At 56.8% G+C, this 21,882-nt stretch overlaps 1 protein-coding gene across 5 annotated transcripts in view; it reads left to right on the top strand.

The window, feature by feature from the left end:
• The window catches only part of TFEB (transcription factor EB), a 52,223-nt gene extending 31,599 nt beyond the window's left edge, over positions 1-20,624 (top strand). For 4 of the 5 annotated variants that reach the window (XM_032339917.1, XM_032339916.1, XM_032339912.1 and 1 more), the window contains exons 2-9: positions 13,848-14,079; positions 14,168-14,422; positions 14,989-15,066; positions 16,822-16,942; positions 17,035-17,091; positions 17,692-17,767; positions 18,371-18,518; positions 19,475-20,624. In XM_032339917.1, coding sequence (XP_032195808.1) covers positions 13,870-14,079; positions 14,168-14,422; positions 14,989-15,066; positions 16,822-16,942; positions 17,035-17,091; positions 17,692-17,767; positions 18,371-18,518; positions 19,475-19,963 — 1,434 coding nt within the window. In that variant the 5' untranslated portion in view covers positions 13,848-13,869 and the 3' untranslated portion in view covers positions 19,964-20,624. Of the gene's footprint in view, positions 1-61; positions 65-13,847; positions 14,080-14,167; positions 14,423-14,988; positions 15,067-16,821; positions 16,943-17,034; positions 17,092-17,691; positions 17,768-18,370; positions 18,519-19,474 lie in introns of all 5 variants that reach the window. The other variant, XM_032339915.1, reaches the window with a different exon arrangement.
• The last annotated feature ends 1,258 nt before the right edge of the window (positions 20,625-21,882 follow it).

The raw sequence follows: 21,882 nt of genomic DNA, 5'->3' as shown, positions 1-21,882 counted from the left end.
TGGAGCCCGCATGAGCCTGGGGGCCTCTGGCAGTTCAGTCTGCGGTGGTGAAAGAGGTCAGTAGGTGTGTGTTTCTGAACCAGACATGGAGGTGTGGAGTTGGGAGCTCTCGTGTCCCCAACTGCCCTGTGTCTCGGGAAGCAATGTGGTCAGAGAGGGGGTGGGCTCAGCTCTTGTTCTGTGTGTGTCCATGTGCCTGGAGATGGGCATGGCCTCCTCTGTGTGTTGCTGCCTCCGGGGGGACCCTGAGATCGGAGCCTCACCCTGCTATCTACTCCCCCAGCCACCTGGGGTGGGAGGTCTCAGGCATGGGGGCGGTCCGCAGGCATGGTGCCAGTGACCAATGAGAATGTGGGGCCTTGTCGACCTCAGGTGAGCACGACTTGGGTTTCTCATGGCTCAGATGGATTTGAGGCTTAGGCAGGTACAAGCAAGGGTAAAGCAGTAAGGAGGAAAGAGTGGTCTCCTGGGCCTGCTGCGGGGGCTTCTGCACGCCCCATCCCTGTGGACAGCGGAACACCTGTGTGCAAGTGCACGCTGTCCTCCTGGGGCCCTGTGAATGTGAGGGTAAGCGTGTGTGTGTGTACAAGGCTGTGTGTGTGTAGGAGATGCTGTAGGTGGGTGTGTGAGTGGGCATGTTTCACGCAGCCTGTCTGGCTTGCCTTTCCACTGGTAATTGGTAACCGGTAACTGGTAACTGGATGAGTTTCCAGGCTTCTTCCCCATAGCCCCTGACCGTCCTGCTCCGGCCAGGGCAAGCTGAGTGCCCCCATGTTCCTGCCTCTGCCTCTGTCTCTGCACCTGAGAGTCAGGGCTGTTTGTTCGGGGAAGAGCCCTGCTGTCCCCTCAGGTGTTTCTCCCCACCAGGCACCTGCACCTCCCACTGTCTTCTTCCACCCCTCACCCACTTTCACGCTGGGAACCAGGTGACCAAGCCCCCAGGCAGCTACAAGTGACTTTAATGCACCCACAAGTAACATAGAATGCTCTGTTAAGATGTAGGTTCTGACTCTATAGTCCGGGCAACCCTGAGAGCTTGCTTTTCCAACTGGCTCCCAGGGCATGTGAGGCCTGGGGATCCTGCTTTGAGTGGTAAGGACTTAAAAGGCCCTGAACCATCTAGACTTCCCGCCGGACTGACGCTGCTCACCCAGCCGGAGAGCTAATACCGGCCACCCCCTAGGTGGACGCCAGGAGCGTCCCAGGCTTCAGCTCCTCCATCCCTTCCCCTGCTCTGAGGGAGGTGGCATTATCACCATCCTGTTTTACAGATGGGGAAACTGAGGCTCTGAGAGACTAAGTTCCTGTCATGGGCCACACAGCTGGTAAGTGGCAAAGCCAGACTTGAACTCTGGTCTGTCCGTGTCCAGAGCATATAAACATTCCAGTAAAGCCCAGATGTCTTCCAGAGAGCTCAGACAGTGGCATCCGAGGTGGGTGGGTGAGGGGACAGCTCACAGCGGTCAGGAAGCTGTATGGAGGGGCAGCCCTAGGAGGCTGAGGGGAAGCAAGGACCGAAGGGGGAGTAATTCTAGAAGGAAGAAAGCTAAGTACGGCCGGCATCCTGTCCCCCTGCTACACCGGGGCCCCTCCATGAATGGGCTTGCCATCACCTGCCTCTTCAGGCCCTTTTCCAGACAGACTCCCCACACAGGCACCTACCCCACTGCCCTGCTCCCTGGGCCTGCGAGCCTGCGCTGGAGGTGAGTGGGTGTGTGGACTCCTGACTGTGCGCTTGGGTCCCATGCCTACCAGCCATGTGATCTCAAGCAAAGTGTCTATCTCTTCTGCGCCTCAGTTATTCCCTCTCTGAAATGGGGGTATGTTTCTGCTTCCTCACAGGTAGGTGGGCTTGCTTTGAGGATGAAATCGGTGATATATACCAATTCAGAACTGGGCCTGGTGCGGAGTACGCACTCAGTACGGGTCATCAGGAACGCCTGAGGGTCTGTACCTGGGAGGTACAGGTACCGGAGGGTGCCCTCTGGACTTGCAGTGCGGTTGTCAGTAGTTCATTGGCAGGGTATGAGCCAAGCCATGGCGGGGACTAGAGAGGCCGGTGTAGGGCTGGGGCAGCAGGGGCGGAGAGATCCCCGGGAGCCGGGGCAGGAGCCAGGGCTGGTGGGTCAGGGACGCCATGGTCCTGGGCCCAGGGCAGGGAGGGCTGGGGCAGGGGGGCTCAGGTGCCGGGGCCGGGCTGGGAGTGAGACGTCAGGTGGAAGCCAGAAGGCACTCTGGCATGCTGGCTGCCTGCTCCTCTGTGCTGCCCAGAGGCCCCGAGTCTTTCTGGCCCGAGTATGGGGCTGAAGCACTAGGGTGTGTGCGTGCAGCTGGGGTTGCCGTCCCCTGAGGAGCAAGAAAAGCCCAGGCTGGGTCCCCAAGGCTGCCACAGCCCTGGTGTTCCCACATGCTGGGCAGCAGTGGGAGTGATGGTGCGGAGCCGTTCCTGCCTTGCAGGCTGGCTCCACGGGCACATGGCCTTGGCCGCATCTGAGCCGTCCGGAGGCTCGGCGTGCCCGGACGGAGCAGGAGGGGGTCTGCCAGGGATGCCGTCCTGCCCTCTCATGTTATCAGCCAGGTTCCAAGGCCCAGAGAGGGACAGGACCTGCCTGCGGTCACAGCTGCGCCGTGGATAGCCTATTACAGGTCTTCTAATAACACCGGGTTCCTTGGGAAGCATCCAGGTTTCTGGTGCCGAGCCGAGGGAGCCCTTTTGGAACAGACTCATTCCCAAGGGTCCAGACTGCCAAATCTCATTTTCCTCAGGGAGGGTGGTCAGGGGGGCCATACAGGCCAATCTAGCATCTGCAAAAGCTCAGCCAATCTGCCCTCAGCAGAGAGAGGGGGGCCGGCTGGCTGGGATGGCAGGGGGAGGCCAGTGGGGGCTGGAGACACTTGGAGTCCCAATCTCAAGTCCCTTCCCTGCACTTCAGGCCCCTTTTGTATCTGGGGAGCCCCTCCCCCCATCCCTGCTGCAGTGCAGGCCAGACCTCCGTCTGTGTAATCACGTTTCTCTCTAGTCAGCTCAGCTTAATCTCTCCCTCCCTCCAAGACCCTCTCACAGCTCATGGGAGCGGCCTCCGTGACATGAACATCTCCCGTCTCCTGAGCCCCTGGGAACGGATCAGTCTTGGCTGTTAAGCAGAAGAGAGTTTTCGGCAGGCAGGTGGAGTCTGCCCTGCATTTGGGGACCTGAGGGAAGGATATGCAGGCCTCTCTGGGCACCTGGATTCACCGAGGGTGACAGGGGGTGGGACAGGACTGGAAATTTTGGGGGACGTTGACAGGGGTCTTCCCTCTCGTCCCCTGGCCTCCTCATCGGGGCGGGAGCTGGTGGTGATCGCGCATCTCCTGGGCTTGCACGCCCCCTTCACCGTGTTCTCGCAGTGTGATCTTGGACAAGTCACGTAACCTGAGTCTCGGTTCTCTCCCGCCAGAGGTGCTGTTTGTTCTGTGAAGTGTTTGTGGGGGACGGATGATCTGATAGAGGGCCATGCTTAGCTTAGGACAGTGCCCTCTCCAGAATAAGGACTCAGAAGTGTTTGCTGAGTGAGAGGACAGGGGATAACTGAGCCTGTGCTGGGTCATTGGACAAGCAACGTTCTGGGGCCCCGTGTCTCATTCTGGGAATTCTGATGGGTGGGGTGGGATGGAGGTTCAGAAGAAAGCTGATTTCTCTGGAAGCTTCCTTGTACCTGGGGAGACAGGTCGGTGGCCAGGAAACCACTGGAGAACCAGGCAATATAGCCGCAGGCAGGGTGCTCAAGGGGACCAGGTGTCCAGCTGGTGGGGACAAGGGAGCAAGGGAGAGAGGTGGGGAGAGGCTGCTGCCCACTGAGGGGCAGGGTGAGGGGTATGGCAAGGTATGTGTGAGAGACAGACAGGCAGACAGATGGTCTGCCTGTGTGGCTGGGCTGTGTCTGTGCATATCACAAGGGTAGACTAGGAAGAAAGAAGAAAGGTTTCTAGTTTTTTCTCTCTGCTTCCCTCGGCTACATGTCCCCCTGTCCCCCAAAGCCCAGTGGCAGTCTTCCTGGGGCAGGCCTCATGCCAGGGTCCAAGCTGGTCCCTATGGGACTGGACGGGCGCCTCTCTGGTCTGGGATTATTGCCTTTGAAGCCTCTCCCTGTGGCACACAATTGCCGTGCCTTGCCCCGGGGCCAGCGGGCGGGCCAGCCAGGAGGCGCCAGCTCCCACCCTTTCCTGTGGGATGTGAGCTGGGATGTGAGGCTGATGGGCCTGAGCTGTGGGCACTGGAAGCCACTGAGCAGGCCAGGAGCTGCTGTGGCTGCCCTCTGCCTCCCCTCCCCTTCCTTTCCCTCCTCCCCACCAACTGTCTGCATTCAGAGATTGAAAAACAAGCCCCTGGCCCCCCTCACACCCCCCCTACCAGCCCTGCAGCGCCCTCCCTGCCCCCGGCCTCCTGGGGTGGGTCCCCTAGAGGCAGGTGCTCTGAGTGCTGAGTGGGCTGCGTCCTGGGTTTGAGTCTCACTGGGCTGCCACTGATGTGTTCTGTGCAGACCACTCTTCTGGAGCTTTCGCTTCCTCTTAGAATTCACTGTTTGTTCCCCAGTCTTTATTCATCACAAACAGGGGATTGTTCAGCCTGGGCCAAGAGTGGTCCCATTTGGCCAAGTGATTATGTTGCAGGAGAGAGACAGAGGCCCACATCCCACTTGATAGCCTTTCTGTCTGTCCAAGGTTGGGTGACACTGAGCCAGGGGAGGGAGGTGAGATGGGACATGCCCTCCAGGGGAGGGTCCTGGAGGGAACTTTACCCCGGTGATGAAAACGTCCTCCATTTGGATCTGGGGGGTGATTACACAGGAGTGCACACCTGGAAGAGTGCACAGAGCTGTGCATTTGAAATCTGTGCATTTTGCTGGGGTGAATTATATCTTGGTTCAAGGGGAAAAGGCCTTATTGAAATTAAAAATTAAAAAATAAAATAAAATAAAATAAAAAATATAAAAATAAAACAAAAGTGTTAAAAGCATGTGCTACTGACCCCATTCTTGCTTCTAGTACCAAATATGTTCCATTCAAAGACTGCACACTTACCAAGAGCTGATTTCCATTTGCTCTCTTTTAATCTTGGAGGCAGCTGGAGGTTGCCTTGCTTGACCTCTAGGGAACCGCTGGACCAGGTAACAAACCACTGGAATTAAGAAGTGTTTCCAGAGTACCAGGCACCATGCTGAGCACCCTGTCTACTTTTGGTCTTTTTAGAACCCGGAGGTAGGCTTGTTATTACCCACCTGCCTCTGCCATTGCACTGCAGTGAATTAGGTGATACCCAAGCTCTGAAAGTGAAAATCTTATAAGAACGCCAGGCTTTTGGAGAAGAAACAGAGAGGCTGCCCAGTAACAGGAAAAGCTGGCCCGAGGCCTTCCTGCCCTGTTCTATAAGGAGAGATGAGTTGCGGCGGGGGACTGCTAGGCCCTGCCCCAGGCTGGGGTCTTGATATGGTGTGTGTGTGTGTGAGAGAGAGAGAGTGTGTGTGTGTGTGTGTGTGTGTGTGTGTGTGTTTGTTTATGGGACCCTTTCTCAAAAGAAACTTAAGAGGAACAGGAAGAGGAGACTGATTGATCCAGGGATGCCCCAGGTGGGCATGGACAAAGGGACAGTAAGTGGTGACATCTCTCCCATGCCCACATTTCTACCCTTGCAGAGGCTCCCGTACCCAGCATCCCAACACCTGTTCTGGGAGAGGTGGTCCTAGCTGCTAAGCCCCACTTGACTGATTTTTTTTTTTTTTAAGATTTTATTTATTTATTTGACAGACAGAGGTCACAAGCAGGCAGAGAGGCAGACAGAGAGAGGGGAAGCAGGCTCCCTGCTGAGCAGAGAGCCTATGCGGGGCTTGATCCCAGGACCCTAAGATCATGACCTGAGCCGAGGGCAGAGGCTTAACCCACTGAGCCACCCAGGTGCCCCCACTTGACTGATTTTAACACTGAGGCTAGGCTGAGACATTGAGTCAGGCCTGAGGCTGGGACTCAAACCCTAGCATTCTGAGGCCAGGTTCTCATAGCATCGGGCAGGGCAGGCTCCTGGGAATCTTATCTACCCCCCCTCCACCCCTCCCCAGCTATCTCTGGGCCTGGGCCAGTGGATGACCCCCAGGCCCTGTGGGTACCTCAGTGACCACCTCAGTCCTCAGTCATTTCAAATGGCCGTGGCCCAAGGCATGGGGAGTTCTGTTTCTGTTTCTTAGTTCATCAGGCCTTCCTTTGCCACTGCCTCTGCCAGAGGGGAGCTCAGAGAAGACAAAACAAACCAGGTCCTGGAATCTTCCCCTCTCTTCCCTTCCCAAGGCTGGAAGGTCACGCCGGGGGTCACGGGGTCCTTCCCCCGGCCTCCGGGAGCCTCAGGACCTGTCCGGGAGGCCTTCCTTTAGCAGTTGGTTTGATTTCCCCTCCAAGGCCACTGGGCAGGCTCCCGCACAACTGGTAGTGTGTAAGAGCCTGGATCAGAGGGAAACTTCTTCCGACCACAGAGGCACGGAACGCAGTAAATGGTTTAAACAGGCATCCCGGCGGCTGGGCTTGTACCCTTTGTTGTTTCAGCCACGAGACATGTGTTTTTCTGGGAATTCAGGAAATTATCTCTGCCCTTTGAGGAAGGGCAGAGTTTTTTCTGCTTGCGTTTGGGGATTCTAGACCATTCCATCGTCCCAGGCACCCGCTGGCCCCCTGGGCTGGCTGAAAGAGATGGGTGACTGAAGCCCTTTGCTGGTAGGGGAGCTTCTTCAGTGGCAATCCCTAAAACAAAATGTGGCCACTCCTGCCCCAAATGCAAGCAGAGGGGCCTAACTCTAAACCCCAGGGCCTAGCCTCACCATGCATTAGCTTTGTGACCTTTGGCAAGTGACCACCTCTCTGTGCCTTTCTCCTTGCTGGTAAAGGAGCAAACAGTATTGGAAGGAAGTAGGATAGTCCAGTAAGGTGCTTTAAACCCATCTCGCACGTAGTAAGTGCACCGTTGGTGTTAACTCTTAGTATAAAATATTATTTTCTGATTAGAAACATGTACATGTTCATGATAAAAAAAGAGTTACATCCCAGAAAGTAAAAGTTAAAAACACACACTCCTGATTGCATCATCAAAAGAATTCTGATATTTTCGTATATTTCCTCCCCAAAGCGTTTTCTGCATATAGTTGTCCACGGTGATGATCAGATCTTCTGTATGATTTTGCCTTTTTATACTTGATGTATCCACCGCCCGGTTACTAACTGGAAACATAACATTCCATCCGGAGGACTACCACATGATTTATTTAACCATCCTACTGCGGGACATTGAGAGTATTTTTCATTTTTCTCTATATAATATGATGGGCATCTTGATGCAGAAAAGCCTTTTCTGCTGTGTGGGATCACCTTGTCAGGCTGGTGGCTACTCTCCAAGGCTTTGAACCGTATTGCCCTCTTGCTTTTCCAAAGAGGCGGCACCCACACTTGTCCGCGGTGTTGAGGTCGCCTGGTGCCCATGAAGGCATTTTAAAGTCCACGGAGCCACACTTGGGCAGAGCTGAGGGCCATTTGTTCCATTCTTCTTTTAAATTATTTAAGGTCGGGCCTCATTCGTATGTAAATTTTAATGACAGTATAAACACACATGCCAAAAAGTGTACACATTGTGAGTCCCCGCTTGCATTTTTCATAAACTTGACTTCCAGCGTCGCCAACCGTCCATCACATCACAGAACATTCCCAGTGTCCCCACGGCCGGCTGCCCTGGGCTACCTCTCAGGCACTGCCCCCCAAGGGATCCTGACTTCTCACAGAAGATTCGTTCGTTTTGCCTGTTTGAACGGCACAAATGTTGATGGTGCTGGGTGTGTTTTGTGCATTGTTTAGTGTTGTCTATGAGAGGCGTCCGTGTTGTGTGTAGTAGCAATAGCGGGCTTACTCTCATTGTGGAGTAGCAGTCCAGTGTGTGTGTGTGTGTGCGTGCGTGTGTGTGTGTGTGTGTGTGTGTGTGTGTGTACCTTATCCATTTCCCTGATGATGGATGTCTGGTGTTTTCTAGCTTGGGCGCTATCCGTAGGGCTGCTGTGAACCTTCTGGTGTGTGTGTCCTCTGGTGAGCCCATGGATGCTTTCCTGTTGGGCATCCACTTAGGAATGGGGTACATATTTTCTGCTTCCTAAGCCAAGGTTTCTTTTTATTTATTTTTTAAGATTTTACTTACTTATTTTGGGGAAGAGAAAGAGCGTGCATGTGCATTCACGAGAGTCAGAGAGGGACAGAAGGAGAGGGAGAGAGAAGATCAAGCAAGCTCCATGCTGAGCGTGGAGCCCGATGCAGGACTGGATCTCACGACCTCGAGACCTGAGCGGAAATCAAGAGTCAGCAGCTTAACTGACTGAGCCACCCAGGCATTCCTTCCTGTTCCAAGTTTTAAAGGATCACCTGGGAGGCAGAAAAATCCCAGAGAAGTTCAAGCCCCACAATTAATTGAGGGCTCCTGGCTCCCCTTGGAGCAATTTGAGGGGCACTGAGTGAGCACGCTTCCTCTGAGGGCTCATGTCTGGGGCTGTAGTGGAAATGGAGTTTGACTTGGATCGTGGCCCTCCAGCTTCAAATGGCATGTGACTTCTGACCCTCCGGTGGTCACTCAGTGTCCGCACCCAGGGTCCTCGGCTGGCTTAATAACCATCACACTGAGGAGGGCAGGGTTTGGGCCAGACTCTGGGAAAAACTGAGGGAACCCCAGCTTTGGATATGACCAGAAGCAGATGGGGCCCTCACAAACCCCTGGAAACTGCCCTTTCTTTTCCCCTTGTATGAAAAGAATCATACGAGGTGCCTGGGTGGCGCAGTCAAGTATCCAACTCTTGGTTTGGGCTCAGGTCTTAATCTCAGGGTTGTGAGATAGAGCCCTGCCTTGGGCTCAGTGTGTTTGGTAGGGAGTCTGCTTGGGATTCTTTCTCTCCTCCCTCTGTCCCTTCCTGCCCTGTGTGCTCGCCTGCTCTCTCTCTCTCAAATAAATAAATCTTTAAAAAAAAAAAAAAAGTAAGAATGAATGAGAAACTCCAAGAACACTGTTTACCACTCCCCAGCCCACTGATACCCACTCTGTGCAGCTGCGGGTCCTGGGGGAGCCCAGGAAAGAAGCTCAAGAGTGAGGCTTGTGAACCGGGCAGCCTGGTTTAAGTGTGCATTCTGCTACTCATCTGCTGTGCAGCCTTGGGCAAGTTATTTCACCTCTCTGTGCCTGAGTTCCCAAAACTGGGGGCAATAATAGTAGTCACCTCATGGTGTTGTGAAGAATGGATGAGTTAGTATGTGAAAGCATAGAGACCAGCCCTGCCCCAGGGCGACCCTTCTGATGCTCCTAGTCTGTTCTACATGTTTTCCTGTTTAAATGGGCCCAGGCTATACATTTTATTCTATAGTTTTCATTTTCCACTCAGTCCTCAGTCTCTGAGATCCTTCTAGCTGAGGCTTTTCTGTTCTGGGAGTCTCCCCCTCTGTGCCCATCCCTCCTGGAGACCAGTGATTTCTCTCTGTCTTTCCCTTTGCTCTGTCTCCCCTTTCCCTTAGGAAAGCTTCCCAACGGGTTCATGCTGACGTGTACAGGGTTGATGAGGGCGAACCCCGCAGGGGCTGAAACTGGCCTGGCCTCAACCAGAGACGTGCATGGCTTTGGAGGCATTTCTGTCCGTTATGGGATACCTGAGGACATGCTAGGGAGTGCCACACACCCACCACGTCTCCTTGACAGCCCAAGGGGCAGGTGCCCTTGTTGGTCGCATTTGACCAAAGAGAAAAAACCCAGTATGGGGGCAGCAGGGGATGGCAGTGGGGGAGGGCTTCAGCTGCATCTGTTGGATTGGGAACCCAGTTGCAGCTTGGGGCAAGGGCAATCAGATGGGAGGTTCTGAGTGAACCATGGGGCGAGGGAGGCGGGGATGGCTGGTGGATTCTAGGGGCGCAGAAAGGGGCCGCTCTCGTGGTCTTGGCTGAAACTTCAGTCCCCGCTACCTTTGCTAGAGGACTGGAGAGACGCTGGGCTTCTCTGGGGTGTTAGACCCCCTGGTACGCTCAGTGGGGGGGTGTCACCTGGTGGGGGGGGCAGGGAAACTCCTAGTGCTGGTGTCTGCGGATAGTGGGCACTCCAGGCTTCCGCTGTTCCCGAGTGCATGACTGGGGAGCCCTTCCCAGGCCTGGTGGGTCTGGAGGTCAGATGAGGGGGAGGACTAGGGGATCCTTTTGGTTCTCCTGTGTCCCTCATCCTGGTTCTTCCTGACAGATGGGCCCCGGGGGAGGCTGGCAATGGTCCCTCAGGCGTTGAGAGTGAGCAGGAGTGCTTGAGGGCTGGGCAGGGAATGGTTAGCATGCCCAGCGGCTCTCCTGGGTCACTGCATCTGTCCTCAGATCCCCGAAAGGCCCTCCCTTAACCCTGTGCTCATCCCTCCCCCCAGGCCAGGCTCAGAGTGACCCAGACAGGGCCAGGGGAGGAGGCTGGGCTGTGGAGTGAGGAATCAGCGCTGTGACTGGGGTGACAGCGGTGATAGTGGGGGTGGGGTGGGTGGGGTGGGGAAGACTGACTCTGCTGTGCCCCTGGGCTGCCCTCTGTCAGAAGACAGTAGACAGGCTGAGGCTCCCAACACCTCTCAAGGCACGGACACCTGGCCGGTCACGATTCTCTCATAGCCTCTCCCAGGAGGCTCGCACAGCCCTGGGTGGGGCTGGTCAGGCCAGGATTCCCACTGGCATCTTCCAACTGAGCAGACTGAGGCTGGCACAGCCAGCGAGAGGCCCAGCGGGATGGAGCCCAGGTTCTCCCGCGGCAGCCAGCTCTAGCTCAGCCTGGGACAGGCACTCAGCCCTTTGTCAGAGAAACAAGGGGCTCGTTCTCCCCCAGTCGTCCCCGTGCCGGCTGGCACTGCCAGGCCTGGTGCCACTCCCCCCAGCAGGGACCGACTGAAGTCAGATTGTTCCCGGAGGGGCAGGCTGCCTGGCGCCGCATTTGTGAGCATGCAGGAGTGTGGGGCGTGCAGAGGCAGGGCCGGGGGCTGGGCTGGGGTCAGAGTCTGTAAGGTCTGCAGGGCTGAGGGGGTGGGGGGATCGTGGTGAAGACAGGCTATCCTCTGTAGGAGCCCAGAAAAGGGGTGGAGGCTGCAGCTGGGTCCCGGCTGCAGGACAAAGAAGGGGGAATGGGTGGCTGTCTGATCTTTTCTCCCTGGGGACTGTTGGGAGCTGGGCAGAGAGACCCTTGGGGCTGATTCACTAATTTCTGGCCTGGAGGGAAAAAGAAGGGAGGAAAGAAAGTGCAAAGCTCCAAGGCGAGGCAGAAGGTGTGCGGACCCGCTTTGCAAGGAAGCAGCTGTAGCAGTAGAGGGAGCCCTAGGTTGGGGTCTGGTGGCCTAGGCTCCGTTTGTGGCCCTGAGCTAACCAGACATGCAACCCGGGACAAGCTCCTTCCCAGCTCTGTGTGGAGACACAGTGGTCAGCAGCCCCCCATGCCCCATTCCACCCCCCCGCCCCACAATGGGCTGGGGAGCCACACTGGACTGGGTCCCAGCTTTGTCTCTGTCCCCAGATACTTAACTTCCCTGTGCCTCTGTTTCTCCTTATCTGTAAAAGGAGAATAACCAAACCTACCTCGTGGGGGTGTTTGAGGTTCAAGTGCCTGGAACAGCACGGGGCACAGAGTAAATGCGCAAATAGATGCAAATTATTATTATCTCCGTGACCTAGTTGGTGGTTTTCAGTGAATATTTGCCAGTACCTTCCCCAAGGTACTTAGTGACTTAGTCTGATGTCTGGCATGAGGCGATACTGCTTTCCTTTGCTACCCAACAGAGGTCTGGCTCTCATTCTTCAGATCCTCCGGGCACAGCTCTGGGCTCTGGTCTGTCCTAGAGCTGACCCTCTCGGTCTTGGGTTTATCCTTTACTTCCGCTGTCAGCCTACCAAGTGCCAGACTCTGTGCAAGACACCATCTTTCCACTTCACAGGCTCGCCAAATGTCTGACGTAGAAATTGTTGGCAGAGGAGGAAGCTGAAGCTCAGAGAGGTGAAGTGACTCGCCCAAGGTCACACAGCCAAGATAGGGCAGAGCCAGGATTTCAGCCCAGGTCTGCCCTGTTTGATAATGCTGGAACCTTCATGGAGTTGGGGAACCCCTGGGGGCTCTGTACCTCTCAGGGAGTCTCTTAGCTGGGAGGGACCTTAGAAATCACCTAGTTCAGCCATTTCATTTTGTGCCTAGGGAGACAAAGCCTCCAAGGGAAGCCATGGGCTAGGGTCCCTCTGAGAGTTAGGGCCTGCAGCTGGGCTCTGTCTGTCTTTTCCTCCCCCTTTCCAGACTAGACCTGGGGGCCCACCAAGACCCATCCATGATCAGGGCTGACATCCTGGGTCTGGGGAGCCCTCCCCGGACCCTTGCAGGCCCAGGTACCCTGCAGCGACCCTCTCTGCCCAGGATTGTGATGGCCTGTGGGCTTTTCTTTTTTAAAAAATTTATTTATTTGTTAGAGTGAGAGAGAGAGAGCACAGGCAGACAGAGGCAGAGGGAGAAGCAGGCTCCCCGTGGAGTAAGGAGACCAGTGTGGGACTCGATCCGAGGACACTGGAATCATGACCTGAGCTGAAGGCAGCGGCTTAACCCACTGAGCCACCCAGGCATTCCAGGTGGCTTTTCTCATTCCCTGGACTTTTGACTCCATGAGCTCAGGGACTCTAGTTAGCTTGGGGGGTGTATCGCCAGTGCCTGATTCATAAATAGTAGTCATTCCCTGCACACATTTGCAGAACGTCTGCCCCGTCCCAGGCCCTGGGCTAAAGGCTGAAGGCACAGCAGGGAAGAAGACAGACAAAGTGCTTCCCCTCAGGGGAGTTTGCATTCCTAGGGAGAAAGAGATAGACAGTGAATGAAATAACTAAGTAAAGATGCATAATGGTTAAGATGGTGATAAGTGTGCTGGAGAAACACAAAGAAAGGAACGGGCCCAGGGAGTGTTGGGGGGCAGGTGGGAATTTTGCAGTTTTGAATGGGTTAGTCATGGGAAGTCTCTGTAAGAACAGGACATTTGTGCCTTTGAAGGGGTGAAGGAATGAGTGATGTCTGGGGGAGGGGCATCCCAGACTGCAGGAAGAGCAAGTGCAAAGGCCCTAAGGTAGGAGCGCGCCTACTGTGTCTGGGGGATTATAAGGAGGCTGGCGAGGTGGCCAGAGCTGGTGGAACGAGGGAGAAAGCAGGAGCAGATGGGGTCAGAGGGGATCACGAGGCGGGGATGGATCACAGAGGGCCTTTTGTGGGAAGGACTGTGGCTTTTACTCCAAGTGAAGCGGGAGCCATTGAGAGTTCTGGGCTGAGGGAGGGACAGGATCTGACTTAAACAAAGGTTTAACAGGATTCCTCTGATTACTGAGCTACGAGTAGAATGTTGTAGGGCAAGAAAAGAGGGAATCTGAACGTGAGGAGACTCCTTCAGAAAGCCAGATAAGGCATGCTACAGGCTGGGCCCACGTCGTGGTCTGGTCGGGAGGTGGTGGCAGAGGGGACTTATTTGAAGTCAGATCTGCCAGGATCACCATGTGGCATGAGGGAAAGAGAGGACTCAAGACTGACTCCAACGTTTTGGGGCCAGCCAGCTGCAATGAACGGAGAACAGAGGGTCTCCATATCTGGCCCAGGAAGTGGGAAACTTGGGGTCAAGTCTCAGCTCTGTCACCCTCTTGCTCGGTGACCTTGAAGGAACCCCTTCTCCCTTCTGGGCCTCGGCGTCTGCTCCTGTACGACAGGTGCCGTCCCCTGGTCCCCGCCCTCTCCCTGAGACCCAGGGGGCCTGCATCTCACAGACCCCGACCCCGCCCCCCACCCACAGGGAGCCCGTGCTGGTGGCCACCATGGCGTCGCGCATTGGGCTGCGTATGCAGCTCATGCGGGAGCAGGCGCAGCAGGAGGAGCAGCGGGAGCGCATGCAGCAGCAGGCCGTCATGCATTACATGCAGCAGCAGCAGCAGCAGCAGCAGGCGCTGGGCGGGCCGCCCACTCCGGCCATCAGCACCCCCGTCCACTTCCAGTCTCCGCCACCTGTGCCAGGGGAGGTCCTGAAGGTAGGGCCTGTCCTAAGGTAGGGCGTGGGCCCCTCCCAGCCCGGTTCCGGGATCCCTAGAACACTTGCCTTCTCCGCCCCCCTCCCAGGTGCAGTCCTACCTGGAGAACCCCACCTCCTACCACCTGCAGCAGTCCCGGGACCAGAAGGTGCGGGAGTACCTGTCCGAGACCTACGGGAACAAGTTTGCTGCCCACATCAGCCCGGCTCAGGGCTCCCCAAAGCCCCTGCCGGCGGCCTCCCCAGGGGTGCGGGCCGGGCATGTGATGTCCTCCTCAGCTGGCAACAGTGCTCCCAACAGCCCCATGGCCATGCTGCACATCGGCTCCAACCCCGAGAGGGAGGTGAGTGAGAGGCTGGCCAGTGGCTGTGGTGAGCAGAGCTGGTGCCCACCACTGTGCTCCTGGGACTCCTAGTCTAATGGCAGAGGCGAGGTGCTGCTGTTAGAGTCCCTCCCAGTCTAAGGGGGGAGACACAGCCCTGCCCTCAGGGAGCCCCAGTCTGAGGGGGAGACACAATCCTGCCCTCAGCGACCCTCAGTCTGAGGGGATACACAACCCTGCCAGTGAACCCTAGTCTCATAAGAGAAGCCTCTTCCCTTCTTTTGAAAGCTTTGCTAGGGAGAAACAGGAAACTCATAGAGGAAAGCCCAGCACACCTGCCAGGTCATGTCCAGACAGAAGGTATACGAAGCAGTCTCTTTGAGCCACCTGCTCCTTGGGAAGTGCCTTGGCTTTGGGCTTGTGGGACAGCTCATCCCCTCTCTGGTCCTTTTTCCTTTTCCCCCCAGAGATTAGCAGGTTAGGGGAGGTGGGCTCCAAGGTCCATTCAGGTCAGTGGCTGTCCCAGTGCCCCTTCCCTGTGCCTTTCTGCTAGTGGGCTCTCCTCAGATGGACTTTATCTCTTTCAGTTTGATGTCATTGACAACATTATGTGTCTGGATGATGTCCTGGGCTTCATCAACCCTGAAACTCAGATGCCCAACACGGTACTGCTGGCCAGGGTGGGGTGGGTATGTCAGAGGGAGGAGGCAGAGGTTCTATGGTGGCTCTACAGGGTCCTCACCTGGGCAGAGCCATCTTGCCACAGAGATGAGAGTCACCTCTGGCAAATAGTGTGACCAGAGCCCACGGCCCAGCAAAATTATGACTCCAGAGAGAGTTGCCTAGCATGCATGCATGCATGATGGGGTTTCAGTGGGAAGTGGTGGCTGGGCAGTTGGGGAAAGCTCTCTGAGTGGGGGGGGGGGGTGTTGGGGAAGGGGCAGGAGGTAGTGGTGCTGGGCCTCAGCAGCGGGAAGGCAGGGAAAGCACTGCTGGAGGGGAGCAGTGTGGCCTTGAGCTGATGAATTCCTTTGGGATCTGAGGCTTCCCTCTTCTACATAGCATAGGGCACAGTGGGGACAAGCCTATGGCCCTCACCCCATGCGACAAGTGATGGGGTGCTGGCTTTGTCCCCTCCCTCCAGCAGCCTCCTGGCCGTGTGAAGGCTCTCTGGGCCCCCCAGGCAGAGGTGAGGTAGCAAAGGGGAAGAAGCCAGCCTTAGAATCAAGAGGCTGAGCTTCTGGCTTTGGTTGTGATCCTGGCAAGTCCCTTAATTATTCTGAATCCCAGTTTTCTCAGCAGCAAAATGGGAATGATGCCGTCTATGCGCAGCATTGTGGGAAAGTTAGATAAGGCAAGGAGTGGGGGCTAGTTCTGCACGGGGTGACAGGTACTCGCACTGAGCAGGTAGAATTGTGGGTGTCCCTGCCTCTCGGGCCTAAGCCCTATGACCCTGACTCTGGCCCCAGCTCATGCCCCTGAGGGGAAGCCCCTAGATCTTGTAGTAGGAAGTCAAAGAGTCAGTCCCAGATCCCTGCTGCCCTGCAACAGTGCCTAGGACCTTGGCGGGACCGGTCGGGGCCAGCTGGGTCTGAAACCTGCTTCCCACTGAGCACTGAAGGCTTGGAGGAGGGAGAGGGCCAGAGGATGCAGTTGTCTAGTCCCCTCTCTGGTTTCCGTGTATCTGGTGGGGTGCTGGTGTCCCACCTAGGCTTCTGGGCTCGTGATTTGTTCTGTGGGGTTCCTGTGGCAGGAGCTGGGTGATCATTCTAGAGCTCTAGTCTGTCCCTGCCAGGCCCCTGCTCCACCCCACACTGGCTGCCCATTACAAAATGCCAGCGTCTTTGCAAGTCCGATCTGGAACCGGCGGCGTCCCCCGTCCTGCCCACATCACACTGTCCGCTCCTGCAGCTTGAGCACCTGGGGGCGACCACCCGCTCTGTCCAGCCCTGCGTCTTTGCTCAGCCCTCCCCACCCCTGCCTGTCGTGCTCCTCCTCACTTCTCCGCTCCGGACCCAATTCACATTCCACACCCTCCAGAAATCTTTCAGAAACTCCAAAATCGATTAGGTGCTTCTCCTCTGGGCTTCCTAGTGCCTGGGACTTAATCCCCTCATCTGTCACCCCTCAGGGCTGTGACCCGGTCTGATCGCTCTGCAGGCTGGCTGCTCCTGGAGGGCAGGAGCCACACCTTCCTCAGCCTCCACCCCTACGGACTTTCCCATGGAATTGTTGGGCGCAGAGGCCCAGGGTGGATTCTGACATCCTCGAGCTGGCTGTGGGGACTTTCAGGCTCAAAGTGGGGCGTGGGGGACCCTCTACGGCTGCCCCTGGGTGTCCGTGGGATGATGGGCCCCGGGCAGGGGTCCCCCTGGAGAGGGGGCTGCTCACCGCATCCCTCTCCCCACCTCACCCCACAGTTGCCCCTGTCTAGCAGCCGCCTGAATGTGTACAGTGGTGACCCCCAGGTCACTGCCTCCCTGGTGGGAGTCACCAGCAGCTCCTGCCCTGCCGACCTGACCCAGAAGCGAGAGCTTACAGGTACCACCTCCCTATCTCCCAGTGCCCCAGCTCCCCATTCCTCCCTCATCTCCTCCCTCCCAGCTCCTCTCTCTTTCTCCCCTGACGTCCAGATGCCGAGAGCCGGGCCCTGGCCAAGGAGCGGCAGAAGAAAGACAATCACAACCTAAGTGAGTCCCAGGCCTGCGCCTTCTCCCCGCCTCCCTCTTCCTAGCTCTCCTCGCTAGGGCTGCCTAAAAAGCCCCTCTGACCTGAGTCTCAGGTTGAGGGTAGAGTTTACTTAAAACAACAACAACAACAAAACAAAAGCCGCTCTTAGAAAGGCTTCCCTACCAGAGACCTTAAATCCTCTGTTGGTGAGACTGAATGGGTCCCGCACAGCTTTCTTCCCAGTGGCACTTTTTAGGAGGGGGATAGGAGAGGGGCCCCCTGGGGGAAGCGATATTCATGAAATCCCCAGGACTTCAGAATGAATGGGTTTATCATATCAGATTGTTTCCTTTAGGGTGTGGAGCCTGGGAACGCTCAGCCCTGTAGGGGGGTGGGGGTACTGGCTGCTTTGCTGTGCTAACAACTGACCTGGAGATTCGGCCTTGAAGAGCCCCTTGGTGGTTCTGGCCTGTCCCCGGGACCCTCATTACCATTGCAGTCGCTTCTGTGGGTCACTCATTCCTTCCCAGAAGGGCCAAGGCACCCTCCCTGGGCTGGGCCCTTCTCCCCAGTGGGGTCCTCCACCTCCTCATTGGTCCCTCGGGATTTGTTACCTTTAGTTGAACGGAGGCGGAGGTTCAACATCAATGACCGGATCAAGGAGCTGGGAATGCTGATCCCCAAGGCCAACGACCTGTGAGCGGTTTCTGGTGTGGGGGGTGCGGGGGCTGGGGGCGGGGCAGCAGCAGCTGAGGCGTATTTTCTGCACCTGGGGGGATTGCTGGTTGCAGGGGGTGGGGGTGGGGGGTGGGGGTGGTGGCTCCTAAGAGCTTATGATCCATAAGGGAAAGAAGATTCCGTCCTGTGCCCCAATCAGAACAATTAGGCTGGGGTCAGAGGGAGGGGGGCTTCCTCGAGGAGAAGTTATGCGGGGAACCTCTGGACTTGGGCTGGAACAGAGGGGGCCCAGGGCTGGGAGGAGTGAGAGTGGAGGACAGGTATGGGTTTTGGCAGCAGGAATGGAAGGCCTAGGGAGGGAGGCTGCTCTGAATTGTTGGCTTGCATGAAATTCGTGAGGTGGGTTGTGGCGACCAAGTCAGCTGAGAGGGTCTGTTCCGTGCAGATGGAGAATGGCCTGCACAGATCGGGGTTGGTTGCATCTGGGGTTTGTGGGCAACATTGGGACAGGCAGCAGAGGCTTCTGGAACCCAAGCAGGGTTTTACTTTCACCCCTGGAGCGCATGGCGAATGCTCGGGCACTCGTCTGAGCCCGCGCCTCCGCTTCTGCCCGGCCCTCAGGGACGTGCGCTGGAACAAGGGCACCATCCTCAAGGCCTCTGTCGACTACATCCGGCGGATGCAGAAGGACCTGCAGAAGTCCCGGGAGCTCGAGAACCACTCTCGGCGCCTGGAGATGACCAACAAGCAGCTCTTGCTCCGCATCCAGGTCTGGCCCCTGCATTTGGACTTCTTGGGCGGCTCTGACTCCCGATGCTGGCCTGGCTCTTGACCTCAGGGGCAGTGTTTACACTTCTGAAACTGGGGGGATGGGAAGGAATGCCGTGAAGAGGGAGGAGGGACGTAATGGTTTGCTAACAGTACATCCCCAGCGACTTGGAGCAACAAGGACCAGCTAGAGGTTCTGTTCTGTGAGCCCTTCCTTCTGGGACCCAGGCCAGTGGACGGACACATCTAGAGCCGGCTCTTAAAGCCACGTGCACCTTTTAAGGTGACACTTGTTGCTTCTGTTCACAATTCCTTGATCAATACAAGTCCACGCCTACACCAAACCTCAAAAGGGATGGGAAAAGGCAGACCTACCGAGTGGGGAGGTAGGGAGCTAGAACTGTTTGGCTGCCATCCGGAGCTGAGGGTTCTGATCCTGGCTGTGCTCAGGGTCTCTGTCTTCTCTGGATCCGAGGCTGGCCATCTATACAGAGGGCACGCGGATGGCAGCTTGTAAACTTCTCTGTCTCTCATAGGAGCTAATACAGCTGGCATTACCATCCAGCACGCATGGCCATACTCCAAGGGAAAAATCAAAGTTTCACGAGAGAGCCGTCATTCTTAATAGATGCAGTGCCTTCTGATCCTTTCTGTTCTGGTCTAGTCTAGGCAAGTCTGTTTCAGTGAAAACAGAAAGAGAGAGTGAGCTGGTCAAGACTCACTACAGTGGTTTCACAACCCACAAATGAGTTGTGACTTGTAGTTTGAAAACCCCCTGGTCTAGACTCTAGAGCCGTCCTCTACCTGCTTCCCCATGAGCCATGCTGTGGTCTTGGGTGCCACAAGGGGAGGGGCAAGGGCTGCAGGGGGGTGCCCGGAAGGCAGGGTAGCTGGTACACATGGGTGTGTGCCCCCAGCCTTCTTTTTCTGCTCTCTCTGCCCGCCCCCCACTTGCAGGAGCTGGAAATGCAAGCTCGAGTCCATGGCCTGCCCACCACCTCGCCGTCGGGCATGAATATGGCTGAGCTGGCCCAGCAGGTGGTGAAGCAGGAGCTGCCCAGTGAGGAGGGCCCCGGGGAGGCCCTGCTATTGGAGGCCGAGGTCCCGGATCCTGAGCCGCTGCCGGTTCTGCCCCCCCAGGCCCCGCTGCCCCTGCCAGCCCAGCCACCTCAGCCGCCGTCCCCATTCCACCACCTGGACTTTAGCCATAGCCTGAGCTTTGGGGGCGGGGGCGATGAAGGGCCCCCAGGCTATCCCGAGCCTCTGGGGCCAGAGCATGGCTCCCCGTTCCCCAACTTGTCCAAGAAGGATCTGGACCTCATGCTCCTGGACGACTCACTGCTACCACTGGCCTCTGACCCTCTCTTCTCCACCATGTCCCCTGAGGCCTCCAAGGCCAGTAGCCGCCGGAGCAGCTTCAGCATGGAGGAGGGCGACGTGCTGTGACTCGGGCGGCCACCATGCTGGGGAACAGGGGCGGACCTGGGGCCTGGGAGGGCCGGGGCCACCTCCCTCCCACTCCTTGGGCTGCACTGTGTGTGACGTAGCCAACTGCCCTGCCTCACTTCTTCCTGTTGGCCCCCTGTTTGGACTTTTGGACTTAGTGCCTGCTTGGCAGCCTGTGGGGGCAGGCTCAGTACCTACCCGGCTCAGTACTCCCCAGGGATCGCCCTCTTGATGGGGCTGGGTCTGAGTAGGCCTTCAGCCCAGGTCCTGGAGGCGAAATCATGAGGGGAAGGGAGGGGACAGGTGTGCTAGGGGTAAGAAAAGGTCCTGGGAGGGTTCTGTCTTCTGGGTCTGATCCCCGCCCCTGCTCGTGAAGGACATGTGAGAGCAAGGGGGTTCAGGAACTTCCTTCTCCGAGGCAGCAACCGGTCCAGGGGGTGCCCAGGCCTGCCTTTCTGGGACTCAGATGGCCACAAGTCTGCCCTCCAGCCTGGCACCCCCACCCCCCTTTGGTGCTAACAGCTCTCTACCAGGTGGTGTGAGGGCGGGGGTGGCCGGAAGAGGGGGCGCTGGGTTCCTGTTCAAGCGCGGGGTCACTGCTGGAAGAGCAGCTCTCTCCGGGCTCCCCACTTTGTGCCTTTAGTAAACACTGTGCTTTGTACCTGCTTGTCCTGTCTCTTTGGAGGGGTCTGGGGCGGACACAGCTGGAGGATTTAACCCAGTGCACACCATAATGAATTTATAATTCAAACGCCCCTTGTGGGGGTCAGGGTAGGGGGAGACAGAGAGTGGGGAACAAGCCCATCACCTGGTTTCCCACACCTCTCAGACTTGCCTCAAGGGAAGCTGGAGATGCAGCCCATCTTAGGGGGCTGGGGACTGAGGGGGTCATTTTCCCTCCTTGTGGCCACAAGATGGCGCTGCAACCTCGCTGGTTCGCACCTCCAGCTGTGGCCCGAGACAGATGAGCTGGGTGATGGGTTGCTCAGAAACCAAGTCTTCTGTTCTCAGCTGCTGCTTTGGGGCACCCTCAGCCCAGACTGCCCCTCGCCCAGGGTGGGGGGTATGTTTCTCCTGTTCCCGAATGCTTGTTCTAGTGGTCACCCCTCTAGATTTTTCTCCCGCCCTGGGTGGGTGGACTGACACCTGCTTGAGAAGTCCAGCTGCCTGCTCCATGGCAGCAGAGCTGGCCCCTCTGCTCTTGAACAGTGTCTCTAGCAGGACAGGCTCCTTAGTAACTGAGGAGCTGAGTCCTCTGGGTTTAGGGAAAGGGGGACCCCTTGGAAATAATTTGGGAGGAGGCAGGAGTCCCCAACTCTGGGTAGAGTCAAGGATGTGGGCCCTATTCCCTGCTCTGGCTCTGTTCCCATGTGCCTCTGCTCTGAGATCCTGGGATTTTGTGACCTCACCCAGGAAGAGGAGATGGGCTTGGGGCAATGAGGGGCTGAATGGCAACTTCTTGAGCCTCAGCTGTCTTGGGGCAGAGAGAAGAGGGTCTTTTTGGGCTTTGCCTAGTTCTCTCCCATCTTCCCATAGTCTTCAGTCAGACATCAAAATGGTTTTCCCCTCAAGGGGCCCTGAGAGGCCGAAGGGGCCTAATTAAAAAAAATTAAAACTCCCAGGATAAAAATGGCTAAGAGGGCAATTTCCTCCAGTGCAGAACTAGAGATCAAATCAACATTGGAGCAATTAACGTGTGAGAAGAGAGAAGGGAAGGGAGCTGGGCATGTGTGTGCTGATGGCGGCCGGACTGACGGAGGCTGCAGGATTAGTCTCAAGGTCAGATGGAGCCGTGGATGACCTTGTGGAGTTTGAGCCAGCCAAGGGGCACTGGCATCGCCCTCCAGAGGCCCCACCCTGCTGCGGGAACCATTCCTGCCTTAGGAACCACCGGAGGGCGTAGGGGTCTGGGAACTCCC

This window comes from Mustela erminea, chromosome 4 (assembly GCF_009829155.1).
Source record: "Mustela erminea isolate mMusErm1 chromosome 4, mMusErm1.Pri, whole genome shotgun sequence".
Lineage (NCBI taxonomy): Eukaryota > Metazoa > Chordata > Mammalia > Carnivora > Mustelidae > Mustela > Mustela erminea.
Note: the sequence above shows the minus strand (reverse complement) of the source record. Positions and strands in the feature narration are given on the sequence as shown.